Source organism: Dipodomys spectabilis, unplaced genomic scaffold, assembly GCF_019054845.1.
Source record: "Dipodomys spectabilis isolate Male_0828 unplaced genomic scaffold, ASM1905484v1 ptg000219l, whole genome shotgun sequence".
In the NCBI taxonomy this organism is placed as follows: Eukaryota; Metazoa; Chordata; class Mammalia; order Rodentia; family Heteromyidae; genus Dipodomys; species Dipodomys spectabilis.
Genome location: NW_024870896.1, coordinates 3,040,683 through 3,052,901, shown reverse-complemented (window position 1 = coordinate 3,052,901; position 12,219 = coordinate 3,040,683). Strand labels below are relative to the sequence as shown.

Genomic DNA, 12,219 nt, shown 5'->3' with positions numbered 1-12,219 from the left:
ATGGGACTTAAGTGGTAGAACACCAACCATGAGCAAGAAAACCAAGTGAGCTCAAATCCCTGAGTTTAAGCCCCAGTACCTGTCCCTCCAAAAAATAGAATTGCGAAGCCAAGGCAGGGTGTTCCATACCTGCAGACCCAGCTTCTTGGGAGGCTGTGGTGAAAGTTTAAGCTTGGGAGTCTGGTCTAGACTGGACAGTACAGAGTGAAACCCTGCCCCTACATGAAAAGAAGAAAAAATTAATACATACACCCATGAATAAAATTCAGGTTAACTCTTAAGCTTGTGATCTCTCCCTGTCACACTTGTTGTCTGCTCTCTGCACCAGGCCCTGCTGGAGGACTATTTCCCTGACTGCGAGAACCCGGAAGTGGGGGGCCTCATGGCCGTCCTGGCTGTGATCGGAGGAATCGACGGTCGCCTGCGCCTAGGGGGCCAAGTCATGCATGATGAGTTTGGAGAGGGCACTGTGACTCGCATCACCCCGAAGGGCAGAATCACCGTGCAATTCTCTGACATGCGGACTTGCCGCATCTGCCCGTTGAATCAGCTGAAACCAGTAGGTGAACTTATACTGTGTTACAGAGTTCCTCTAGAACTGGCTTCTAACAGAACTTGGAAAGAGATGTAACTTACATTTGCCTTCCAGGAAGCCATGTGCTGGGGCCAGCCACTTCCTTTTTTTTCCCCCATTAGCTTGTGCTCTTGATATGAGCAGGGCTATCTCTCGGATATACAGGGAATATAGTTCATATATTATGTTTTATCCTCAAAGACATGAAAGGGCATTAGCAACCTACAAGATAGGTTAATTATTTTAAGATAAGAATTTAAAGGCTGAAGGTATGGCTAACCTGGTAGAGCATTTGCCTAGTAAGCACAAAGCCCTAAGTTTAAACCCTAGTAATGCCACAGGATAAATTTATAAAACTTTTTTAAAAAATTAAATAAGTTCTAAGAAGCTTAAGAATGAATATTTGAGACATAATCTTTCTTCATGTAGAAAATACTTGCTAATTAGGGTGGGGATGTAGCTCAGTGACAAAGCGCTTGCTTAGCAAGCAAGTGCAACATCGTGGGTTTGATCCCCAGTACCAAAAAAGAAAAGACAAAAAGATACATTTAAAGAAAATACTCGCTAATTTTGTTGAATGATGAGTTAGCTGCTATTGTCATTATAAATGTATGAATTAGGGGTGATAGGAAAGATGAGTGATTTATTTATTTTTCTTTTTTGTCAGCTGTGGGCCTTGAACTTGTGGCCTGACTACTGTCCCTGATCTCTCTTGCTCAAAGCTAACACTCTACCACTTGAGTTACCACGCCACTTCTGGTTTTTGGGTGGTTAATTGAAGACAAGAGTCTCACAGACTTTCCTACCTGGGCTGGTTTTGAACTATGATCCTCAGATCTCAGTCTCCTGAGTAGCTAGGATTACAAGTGTGAGCCACCAGTGCCCAGCTATATTATTTCTGTAAATTAAGTACTGCATTGCCTATATTTTTTTTGTAAACCGCTTTTTTTTTTTATTATTAGAGGAATATACACAGAATATTTGAGATACGTAGAAAATGACTAAGAAGATAATAATTAGCCACCCTCATTATGTCTGCTGTACATACAAGTTCTTTCCGCCCCCCTTCCTTTTTTTATGATGCTAGCACTTGAACTTGTTTGTTGTCGGTCATGGGGCTTGAACTCTGGGCATGGGTGCTTTCCAACTCAGCTCTTCAGCTCAAGGCTAATGCTCTACCACTTGAGCCATGACTCCAGTTCCAGTTTTCTAAGTGGTTTATTGGAGATAAGAGTTCAGGACTTTCCTGCCAGGGCTGGCTTTGAACCTTGATCTTCAGATCTCAGCCTCCTGAGTAGCTAGGATTAAAGGCGTGAGCCACCAGCGCCCGGCCTTTAATGCCATTTTTCAAAATTATTGTGAGGGGTGAATTGACTTGGGTACATGAGAGGTGTCTTACCATTAACACTGATGATTGTAATAACTTTCAGACTATTTCCTGTGTTAATCTCACCGGCTACTATTGAAAGCTTCTATGCCTTTTCTTTAGCTCCCAGCTGTGCCCTTTAGTATGACCAACCTGCCTTTCACAGAGCCCATGCTCTCTGTCTGGGCTCATTTGGTGAACCTTGCTGGTAGCAAATTGGAAAAGCACAAAATAAAGAAATCACCTAAACAGGCCTTTGCAGGTCAGTATGTTATGCATCTTGGTGAACTAGCATTTTGGGGGGATGTGTTTGTCCTTCTGTGAGAGTGAGTGTATATGACTGTGGACATTTAGGGATTCACATGGACTTACCATTTTGTTTAACTACCATTAGAATGTACTTTTGTGTGTGCTGATGAAGCATTTTTGAGTTAGCCTTTGACCTCAGGTTTGCAAGCATATCCAGAGTCCTATTGCTCATCTTCTTCTCAATGGTAGTGTCTATCCTGAGCTAGCTTTTAGAGAAGAGTTTATGTTCTTTTCCTTTCTATTAGCCCTCCAGCATCTGGCCCTGTGGCCTATTTGCCTTTGGGGATTCTACTCCTAGCCTCTTCGTGTTATCTTTGTATTTGGATTTATTTTGCTTTGTCTTTGTTCATTCCAGGCTAAGATTGCAACTAGTCTTGTATAAAACCCTTTCTTTGAGTCCCAAAAAGAAAATCGTTTTGCTTTCTTATTTTTTATACCGTTGAAATCCTTTTGGTCTCACTCATAACTTCTGATTCATTTTACTTGCTCCTGGAGCTTTTTTCCCCTCTATTTCTTTGCCACAACATGTATTTGGGCACTGCCTTCAACTCTTGAGTCTCCAGTTCACATTTGTGAGTGGAGGGCCCATGCATATGAATCACAGAATATCCAAAATTCAGCCCACCTTCTCTTTGTATTGACCGTTTCTCCTCATGGTGAACAGACAGACCTGTCTGCCAGCTGGTCAAGCTTAGTGTTCATGAACCTCTGTTCTCATTCTCTTGTTCCATGGTCCCTGTGCTGCCTCTCAGGCCTACACCACACTCTGCTTGGGAATATGGCTGCCATGCCTGAATCCACCCACATTATCATGGTGGCTTAGCCTGGGATTGGCTTTCCTGTGGCATGACTATGCCCCACTGGATTACAGAAGACCTAGGGAAATGGCCATGATCTTCACCCGTTAAAGTACCAACTACATCTGAAAAAAAATTGCCTCAAATGATTTTGTAAGAAAACAAAATCTTCTATTTGTGACTCAGTCATCCTGTTGAGATGTCAACAGGTTGGAAAACTTGTTGTTGATGCCATTAATAGCTAATGTGGTGCTAATCTCTACGCCAGCCTATTGAGGGTAGGTGCTTAGAAAGCAGGGAAAGAGGTAGACCCAGGGGATTTGAGAATTTTACCCAAGACCTTCATTATTGACAGTATTTGTATAGGGTCCATCTGTTCCCAAAGGGCAGGGCATTGTCTATCTTCCTGTTGCAGAGGTGACATGGCTGGTGAGGAGAAACTGAGCAGGGTGTTTGTTTCTTACTGTGTTGTTTTTTAATGTTGTTGTTCCATAGGACAAGTAGACTTGGATCTGCTGCGGAGCCAGCAGTTAAAGCTATACATACTAAAAGCAGGGCGGGCCTTGCTTTCCCACCAAGATAAATTGAGGCAGATCTTGTCTCAGCCAGCTGTTCAAGAGACTGGAACAGTTCATGCAGGTATCTTTTTTTTTTTTTAATGAAATATCTTCTAGATGTATAAGGAAGGTAGGTAATTTAGTGGAAAAACAAGTGAAAGGTGTGAACAAGCAGTTCATGAAAGGGAAATAGTCCTTGTTTATGATATATTACCATCTAGGATTGGGATGGAGAAAGAAAACAAATGGAGATGGCTCCATCCATTGGATGGGGCCAGTGTGCAGTGGTAGGTATGAATGCGGTTCCACAGGTGTTCTGTTGCTTGACAGTAGGTCAGGAGGTTTTCTAAGCATGTCCATGCAGGTGCCCAAAGATAAGACTCTTTTTTGCTGGTGGTGGGCAGGGGGGAGGATTGAGGAACTCTGTTTGCTTGAAATTCATGATTTATGGATGAGTGGTGAAGTCAACTGAAGTCCTATTCAAGTGCTGGTAGTACCGGGGTAAAGCTTGAGGCTGTGGCAGGAGATGACAGTCAGAACCAGGGTGGGTAGTCCAGGTAGTTAATCTACGAGCCAGGTACAGGTGTATTTGAACTGGTACCTAGGGAAAAGGAGACTTGCTTTTGTGTCAAGTGATTAGAGAACACAAGGAAAAGAGAAAATACCAGTCGACACTGCTGGTACCGTCTTCTAGACGATAACTTAATTTGGGAAGCCAATGAAGGCCAAATATACTGCTTTTGTAAGCTCAAGTTATGAGAACAAAAAAAAAAAATTTGGAGTTTGACAGAAACAAAATTAGGAAATCCAGCAGAAAGCAGTGTTTGCAGAAAGCAGAGGGTATTGTGAAATTACTTTCAAATCTGCTAAGTATGAGAGAGATGGATCAAAAGTGTCAAATCACTGAGTAGCAGGGATGTTAACACGGTGAAGGTAATTCTTCAGTATGCAAATTTGGAAACTGGGTTCTTGGGACAGCCAACCTAGCTGTTCTGTGGATGCCCAGGAACGATGGTGAAAGCATTGAATCAGGGTTATGGTCCATGCTTTGTCTTGAATGTTGGCTACAGTTGGAACACTTTTGTAGAGCAGGAATTAGCAAATGACTGCAGCATCTGTTTATTTGTTCATTTGGTAAATAATTTTTAACATTATTATCACTGTGATCCTGGGTTTTGCACTCAGCTCATGCTTGCCAGGTACATACTCCATCTTTGACTCACACCTCTAGCTGTTTTCAGTTTTTCATTTTTGCTTTCTTCATGAGATGAGATCTCTGTGTAAGCTTGGGCTAGTCTTGAACTTGGATTTCTCCTACTTCCGCCTCCAGCGTGCTGTGTAAGTAAGGTTTTATGAAAACACAGGCCCAGTCATTTGTTCTCACTTTGCCATTGGCTGTACAGTGAGAGTTGAACAGTTGTGATCCAAACCACATGGCCCATAACCCTGAACCAATTACTTTCTGGCCCTTTAAAAGAAAGGTTCCCAACTTCTGGTTCAAGTTGTAGCCAATCAAAACCAGCACTTGTTTTATATATACATATAGTGAGTTATGTGAAATGAGCCTCTGGCCATTGGATATCAGTGAGATCTTAAAGACTTTATTTAGCCACAAAAAGGCATTGGTTTGACCATTTGGCACATTTAGAATTGGTACCACCTAGTGATGTGAATGAGGATTATCAGAAGACAGGGTTACAAATATTAATGTTAGTTAGCAGGAGTTTCTGTGACAATCAGAACAAACTTAAAAAGGTTGGAAAACTGGACCAAGGGCAGACGTTGGAAAAATATCTTTTGTTGTGTATAAGAGACAGAGAATAATTAAACAACAAAAACCAAAAAGAAGGGGGAAGAGCATTTTGTAGAGTCTAATTACTGCTTGATTATCAGAGCTTTGAAGATTTTGATTGTCTATCCCATAAAAATACCGTTGCCATTGAAAGTGGAACATGCATGTTGTTTTCTTAAACTCAGATGACGGAGCAGCCGCATCCCCTGACCTTGGAGACATGTCTCCTGAAGGGCCACAGCCCCCAATGATTCTACTCCAGCAGTTGCTGGCTTCTGCTACCCAGCCATCTCCAGTGAAGGCCATATTTGACAAACAGGAACTTGAGGTACCGTTGTATAATCTTGGTGATTTTTTTTTTTTCTTTTGAGACAGGGTCTTGCCATCTTTGTACCCCAGAGTCATCTTGAACTTGGTATCATACTCAGTCTCCTGAGTGCTGGAATTATAGACATATGCCAGCACATTTGGTTATCTGTAAAATAAATTTTATGTGCCAGTCCTAAGGCTTGAACTCAGGATCTGGGTGCTGTCCCTGATCTCTTTTGCTCAAGACTAGCACTCTCCCACTTAAAGCAAAGCTCCACTTTTGGCTTTTTGGTGGTTAATTGGAGGTAAGAGTCTCACAGACTTTCTTGACCCAGCTAGATCCAAACATGATCCTGAGATTTCAATCTCCTAAGTAACTAGGATTACAGGTATAAACCACTGGCTTGGGGTTTTTGCCTTTCTTTTCTTTAACATGCTTTATTGATTCATGTTAAGATATACATGGGAACCTGGGCATTGTATCATGTAGTTGGTTGTTTTCGTTTCCTCAGATGGTAAAAGTTCACGAACTTTTCCCCAAACTCTCTCCTGTGTGCAGGCTGCTGCTCTGGCTGTGTGTCAGTGCTTGGCTGTAGAGTCCACTCACCCTTCAAGTCCCGGCTTTGAAGACTGTAGTTCCAGCGAGGCCACAACACCAGTGTCCGTGCAGCACATTCGCCCGGCCCGGGTGAAGAAGCGCAAACAGTCCCCAGTTCCTGCTCTGCCTATTGTGGTGCAGCTCATGGAGATGGGATTTCCTAGAAGGAACATAGAGTTTGCTCTGAAGTCCCTCACTGGTGCTTCTGGGAATGCATCTGGTGTACCTGGTATGTCATTTTTTCCTTGCTGGTGCCTGTTTACTTAGGGTTCACATGTCCATGCTATTGGTGTTAGCAATGGCCTATATGTGTTTGCTCCTAGGTGTGGAGGCCTTGGTTGGCTGGCTGTTGGACCACTCTGATGTCCAGGTTACAGAGCTCTCAGATGCTGAAACAGTGTCTGATGAATATTCAGATGAGGAGGTGGTAGAAGACATGGACGATGCAGCTTACCCTGTGGTTAGTGGCTTACCATGTGTGTGTCCTGCTTGTCTTCTAGTTTTTTTTCTTTCTTCTTTTTTTGGCTGGCTCTGGTGCTTGAACTCTACTTAAGAGCTGTCCTGAGCTTCTTTTTGCTCAAGGTTAGCACTGTATCACTTGAGCATAGCTCCACTTCCGACTTTTTCAGGTAGTTTATTGGAGATAAGAGTCTCCTGGACTTTCCTGCCTGGGTTGGCTTCAAACCATAATCCTCTGATCTCAAACTCTTGCGTAGTTAGGATTATAGGTGTGAGCCACCAGTGCCTTGCTTACTTCTAGTTCCTTAATTGTCTGATTTCTCTGTGCCTTGGAAGAATCAGTCATACCTCCTATGGACCTCAGATTTATCTGTGGTTCTGCTAGGCACAGAATAAAGCTTCCTGCTTTGCTATTGGAGTAATGCTGGGGTTTCTCCATCATAATTACTTTTAGTTTTAACATAGAGCCTTGTACAAACATCCTATGTACAAACATAATGTTGACTAGCCATATGGAGAAATTTTATCCAAAATCATGTTTAAAGCTAGGGACAGTGCTGTACTTACAGTCTTAGCAGATGTGGAGGCTCAAACAGGAGGATTGCTTAAACCTGGGATTTCAAGGTCAGTCTGAGCAACATAGTAAGGCCCTGCTTTCCTTAGGTGTGGGAAAAAGTAAGAAACTGATAGGCTGGGTATGATGGTGTATGTCTGTAATCCCAGCTACTTGGGAGGTAAAGGTAGGAAAATTGACATTTGAGTCCAGTAGGGGCCAAAGTACAAGACCAAAGCCCAAAAGACCAAGAGGGTGGATTAAGTAGAAGCCCTCGTTAGATCTCATTACCACCTAAAACAGCTGGGCACCAGTGGCTCACACCTGTACTCCTAACTACTGTCAGGAGACTGAGAACTGGTGAATCAAGGTTTGAATTCAGCCTGGGCAGAAAAGTCCTTGAGACTCTTATCTCTAAGTGAGTAATAAAAATGCCGGACTGATGGCATGGCTCAAGTGCTAGAGTGCCAGCCATGATCGGAAAAAGCTATTGAGAACATGAGGTCTTGCGTTCAAGCCCTGGCACTAGCATGCATGTGCATGCACACGCACGCGTGCACACACACACACCAGATTGAAAACAACAACAGAAAACCAAGACATGAGAAAAGCTCAAGCGTGCTGGGCATGCTCATAATTTCATCATTCAGGAGGCCAAGACCAGAGGATAGTGAGTTTGAGGCCAGTCCAGGCAGCACAAGGAGACTCCATCTCAAAAAAGTCAAAATACACAGAAAAATCATGTTTTGTCTACATATTGATTTCTCAAAGACTGGGAAATTTTCTGTACTGACAGCTTTCAAAGTACATTTCTACATTACTGTATTTTAAAAGTTTTTTTTTTTGTTTTGTTTTGTTTTTGTCCGTTGTGGGGCTTGACCTCTGGGCCTGGGCGCTGTCCCTCAGCTCTTTAGCTCAAGGGGAGCACTCTACCATTTGAGCTGCAGCGCCACTTCCAGTTTTCTGATGGTTTATTGGAGATAGTAGTCTCATGGCCTTTCTTGCCCAGGCTGGCTTTGAACTGCAATCCTTAGGTCTCAGCCTTTTGAGTAGCTAGGATTACAGGCATTGAGCCACTGGTGCCCGGCTAAAAAGACTTTTGTACATGAGAATTTATTTTAAGGAAAATGTCTTTCATACTTTAATTCTTTATGTTGTAGATTTCATACTTCTTTTTTTTAATAGAAAGATTATTTTTTTAATGTATTTATCTCTTCTAGGCTACTGGTGTTGTTGTGACAGAGAGTCAGACTTATAAAAAGCGAGCTGATTTCTTGAGTAACGATGATTATGCTGTGTATGTGAGAGAGAACATTCAGGTGAGTCATTGTCTTAAGTACCGCATCCCTTACTTACCTTAATTTTAGGTTATATATTGAATTTTTTTTTTTTTGCAATTTAACAAAGCAGTTCATGTGCACAGTGCATCTTGATCTATGTCACCACTTTGACATCCTTACCCCATCTCCTTTGACCCACACGCCTTCATTATATTTCTCAAGTCTGTGGTATATATAATGAATTCTTGCCTGCAGTCTCCCCCTTTTAAAGACATTACTGTCTATTATCAACACTACTTACTAAAACTAAGTTATTCCTTAATATCAGTGCCTATGCTGTAATTGTTCAACTTTTCTTAATTTTTTTGAATTTGCATGCAAACAAGCTTATGTCAAAACTTTACTTTGGGCGGTGCGTCTCTGAAGACTCTCTTACCTGTAATTCCTCTCTGTCCCAGTCAACTCAGACTACCATAATAATACCATGGACTGAGTGGCTTAAACTGTAAATACTTGTTTCTTATATTACTGGTGGTTGGAAAGTCAAGATCAAGATCCTGGCTTGGCCGGGTTCTCCTGAGGGCCCTATGCAGCTGTCTTTGCACTGGGTCCCACATACAGTGGACGAGGGAAGCAGCCGCAAGCAAGGAACTTTCTAAAGACACTAATCCTGTTGGGTTTAGGGCCCTAACCTTCTGACATCAGTTAACCCTACTTTAGCAACCCTGTCTCCTAATGTAGCTTCATTGAGGATTAGGGCTTTAACAAATGAATTTGAGAGGAATACAAATACTCTGTACATGACACCTCTTTCCCTTTCCCCTAATCCTTCCACGTCACTAATTTGTGCCCAAACTATGACCTCTAAATCTCTTGCATTCTTAATTTGGTTACTTCCTTGTGGTGTTGGCTAATGCCTTTCTTTGTACCTGTTTGTACAGTAAAGTGCCAATTAGGGATGGAGAGTAATTGGACTTGGGCAGAATTTTGCCTCCTCTGGCTTCATATTGACAAGCGTGTTGGGTGGATTAGCTCTATCAGCCTGCTTCCTTAATGACAAAATCCTCCATTAATCGTTCACCTCCTATTTCCAGCAGCCATTAGTGTCACTACCAAACCCATTGTTATGGGCTGCTTGATAGTGATTTTCTAACTTTCTCATCTCTTGAATTTATAATGATAAGAGTTTCCTCTGTGGGATTTTATTTTCGCATCAGCTCGGATTACTATTCATGATGCAGCTTTTAACCAGAAAGGCAGAATATGTGTTTGATTTCTTTTTAATGGTGGTGGTAAGGACTTATCACTTTTCAGGATCATGCATTGGTGTTCTGATGCTTATAAAGTTGACTGAGAAACTTTGGTTTGCTTACTATGATTGTTACATTCATTTGCCATAGCAGTTGATGTGCTCAAGTCATTCTTTTTGGTGATCAGAGTACTAATGTTTTTGATCTGAGTGTCCTTTTGAATAAACTCAGTGATCTTTGGTAGCTCTTCCTTGATTTCATGGCACAAATATACCTGGGCTCTTCTTGAATCATTCTTATCCTAGGTTTAGGACCAGATGGGTTTCTAAGGACCCTTAGTTCATTCAGTGCAAATGATACTTACAGTACACTCTGAGTGTTAAGCAAAGACAGTGCTCATTACCTGTAATCACAGCTATTCAGAAGGTTTTGAGACTCGCTCTATCAAAAGTTAGAACCATTTCAACAAGCAACTAGGTATAGTAGTATGCACCTATCATCCTGTCTATGTGGAAGATCATAGTTCCTGACCAACTAGAGCAGAAAAGTCCATGAACTCCCATTGCAGTGTAAGAACCATGGAGTTCCAATTAAGACAGATGCCTAATGTAGGCAGATTGAGGTCCTGATGGGGAACTGGGCGGAAATCCAAGACCCTATCTCGGAAATAACAAGTGCTACAAAGAACTGGAGGTGTGGTTCAGAGTTCAAACCCTTCAGTACCACCAAAAGGAAAGAAAAATATAGTCCCAGCACAGTGGCTTATAGCCTGTAATACTACTTGGAAGGTATACATAAAGACAAATCACTGTTTGAGACCAGCCTGAGCAAAATATTAGGGAGACCCCATCTCAACAAATTAGTTGGGTGTGTTGGTTCACATCTGTCATTCTAGTCATGTGGGAAGTTAAAAGGAGAGTGATCCAGGACAGCTGTGGCAAAAATATAAGACCCTATCTGAAACATAACTAAAGCAAAAAGGACTGAAGGTGTGGATCAAATGGTAGAAGGTCTGCCTTAGCAAGCATGAGGTACTGAGTTCCAATCCTAGTACTTACCATGGTGCATTTCATCTAGGTATACTTGACAGGCCTTTAACTTGTGTTTACTTTTAGGTGGGAATGATGGTTAGATGCTGTCGAACCTATGAAGAAGTATGTGAAGGCGATGTAGGCAAAGTCATCAAACTAGATCGAGATGGATTGCATGACCTCAATGTGCAGTGTGACTGGCAGCAGAAAGGGGGCACCTATTGGGTGAGGTACATTCATGTGGAACTTGTAGGTGAGCACATTCTTTATGAAACTGTTTCGCTTTTTCTTTGAGACAAGAGTCCTAGAAATGAATATTCACCATAGGTCATTGCTATTGAAACCTGCAGGCTATCCTCCACCAAGTTCTTCCTCTCACATCAAGATTGGTGATAAAGTACGGGTCAAAGCCTCGGTGACCACCCCAAAATACAAGTGGGGGTCCGTGACTCATCAGAGTGTAGGCATTGTGAAAGGTAATTATATTCAGGCAACAGAATCCTAAATTGTTAGCTGTTTATGAAGGCTGTTTTTTTCTTTTTCTCTTTTCTTCTTCCTTTTCTTCCTTTTTTCCTCCTCCCTTCCTTTCCTCCTCCTCCTGTCTTTTTCTTTCGTTCTCTCTCTCTCTTACTTTCTTTGTTTCTTTCTTTCTTTCCATCTAAGGGCAAGAAGCAGCAAGGAAGAGATCTCTGGCTTGTCAGTGTTTGGCGTTGCCCTCTGGCAAAAGGCCATGCAGTATTGCAGCTGCAGCTGTACAAAGTCAAAGCTTGTAGCAGTCTCCATTAGTGGGGGGCATGAGCAAGGATTAGTGGACTCATACCGAGTTGTTGTAGGGGAGAGCTTGAGGAAGCTTGGGCTAACTCTTAAGTCTATGTGTCCTAGTAAATCTTACCTAGATGGAAGAAAGAATGGAGCCAAGCCAGTTAGAACTGGTCCAGGAGTCATTCAGAATAGCCAGGAGAGGGGTGTACATGTGCCTGTCTTTGTGGCTTATTAAATTTGACCTTGATCACATATGATAAAGGAGAGATTTTGTTTTTGCTGTGATCCACCAGTCACAGTGTAGCATCATTTGATGTTGGGTGTTTTCTTGACTTATTCTGTCAGCTCCCAGCTGGCAAGGTCTGCTTTTTTGTTTTGAATGCTGGATAAAAAAAACTTTAGGACTGGATTTAAGATATGGAAATGTGACTGGCTAGGTATGGTGATACATGCCTGTAGTCCCAAGAGTGGGGTGGGAAGAGGGAAGAAGCTATGGTAGGAATGTTTTTTGTGTTGAAGGCCAAGCCTGTGCCTACATGGCATGGAAAAAGAAATTAATAAACTCAATCATCCTTCCTTCAT

At 42.2% G+C, this 12,219-nt stretch overlaps 1 protein-coding gene across 1 annotated transcript in view; it reads left to right on the top strand.

Annotated features, from left to right (window-relative positions):
* Nucleotides 1-12,219, top strand: part of Herc2 (HECT and RLD domain containing E3 ubiquitin protein ligase 2) — a 152,931-nt gene that overhangs the window by 82,048 nt on the left and 58,664 nt on the right. The window contains exons 42-50 of the mRNA XM_042697406.1: nucleotides 329-559; nucleotides 2,064-2,202; nucleotides 3,542-3,685; nucleotides 5,581-5,723; nucleotides 6,264-6,531; nucleotides 6,626-6,762; nucleotides 8,535-8,633; nucleotides 10,960-11,128; nucleotides 11,226-11,351. Coding sequence (XP_042553340.1) covers nucleotides 329-559; nucleotides 2,064-2,202; nucleotides 3,542-3,685; nucleotides 5,581-5,723; nucleotides 6,264-6,531; nucleotides 6,626-6,762; nucleotides 8,535-8,633; nucleotides 10,960-11,128; nucleotides 11,226-11,351 — 1,456 coding nt within the window. The remainder of the gene's footprint in view (nucleotides 1-328; nucleotides 560-2,063; nucleotides 2,203-3,541; nucleotides 3,686-5,580; nucleotides 5,724-6,263; nucleotides 6,532-6,625; nucleotides 6,763-8,534; nucleotides 8,634-10,959; nucleotides 11,129-11,225; nucleotides 11,352-12,219) is intronic.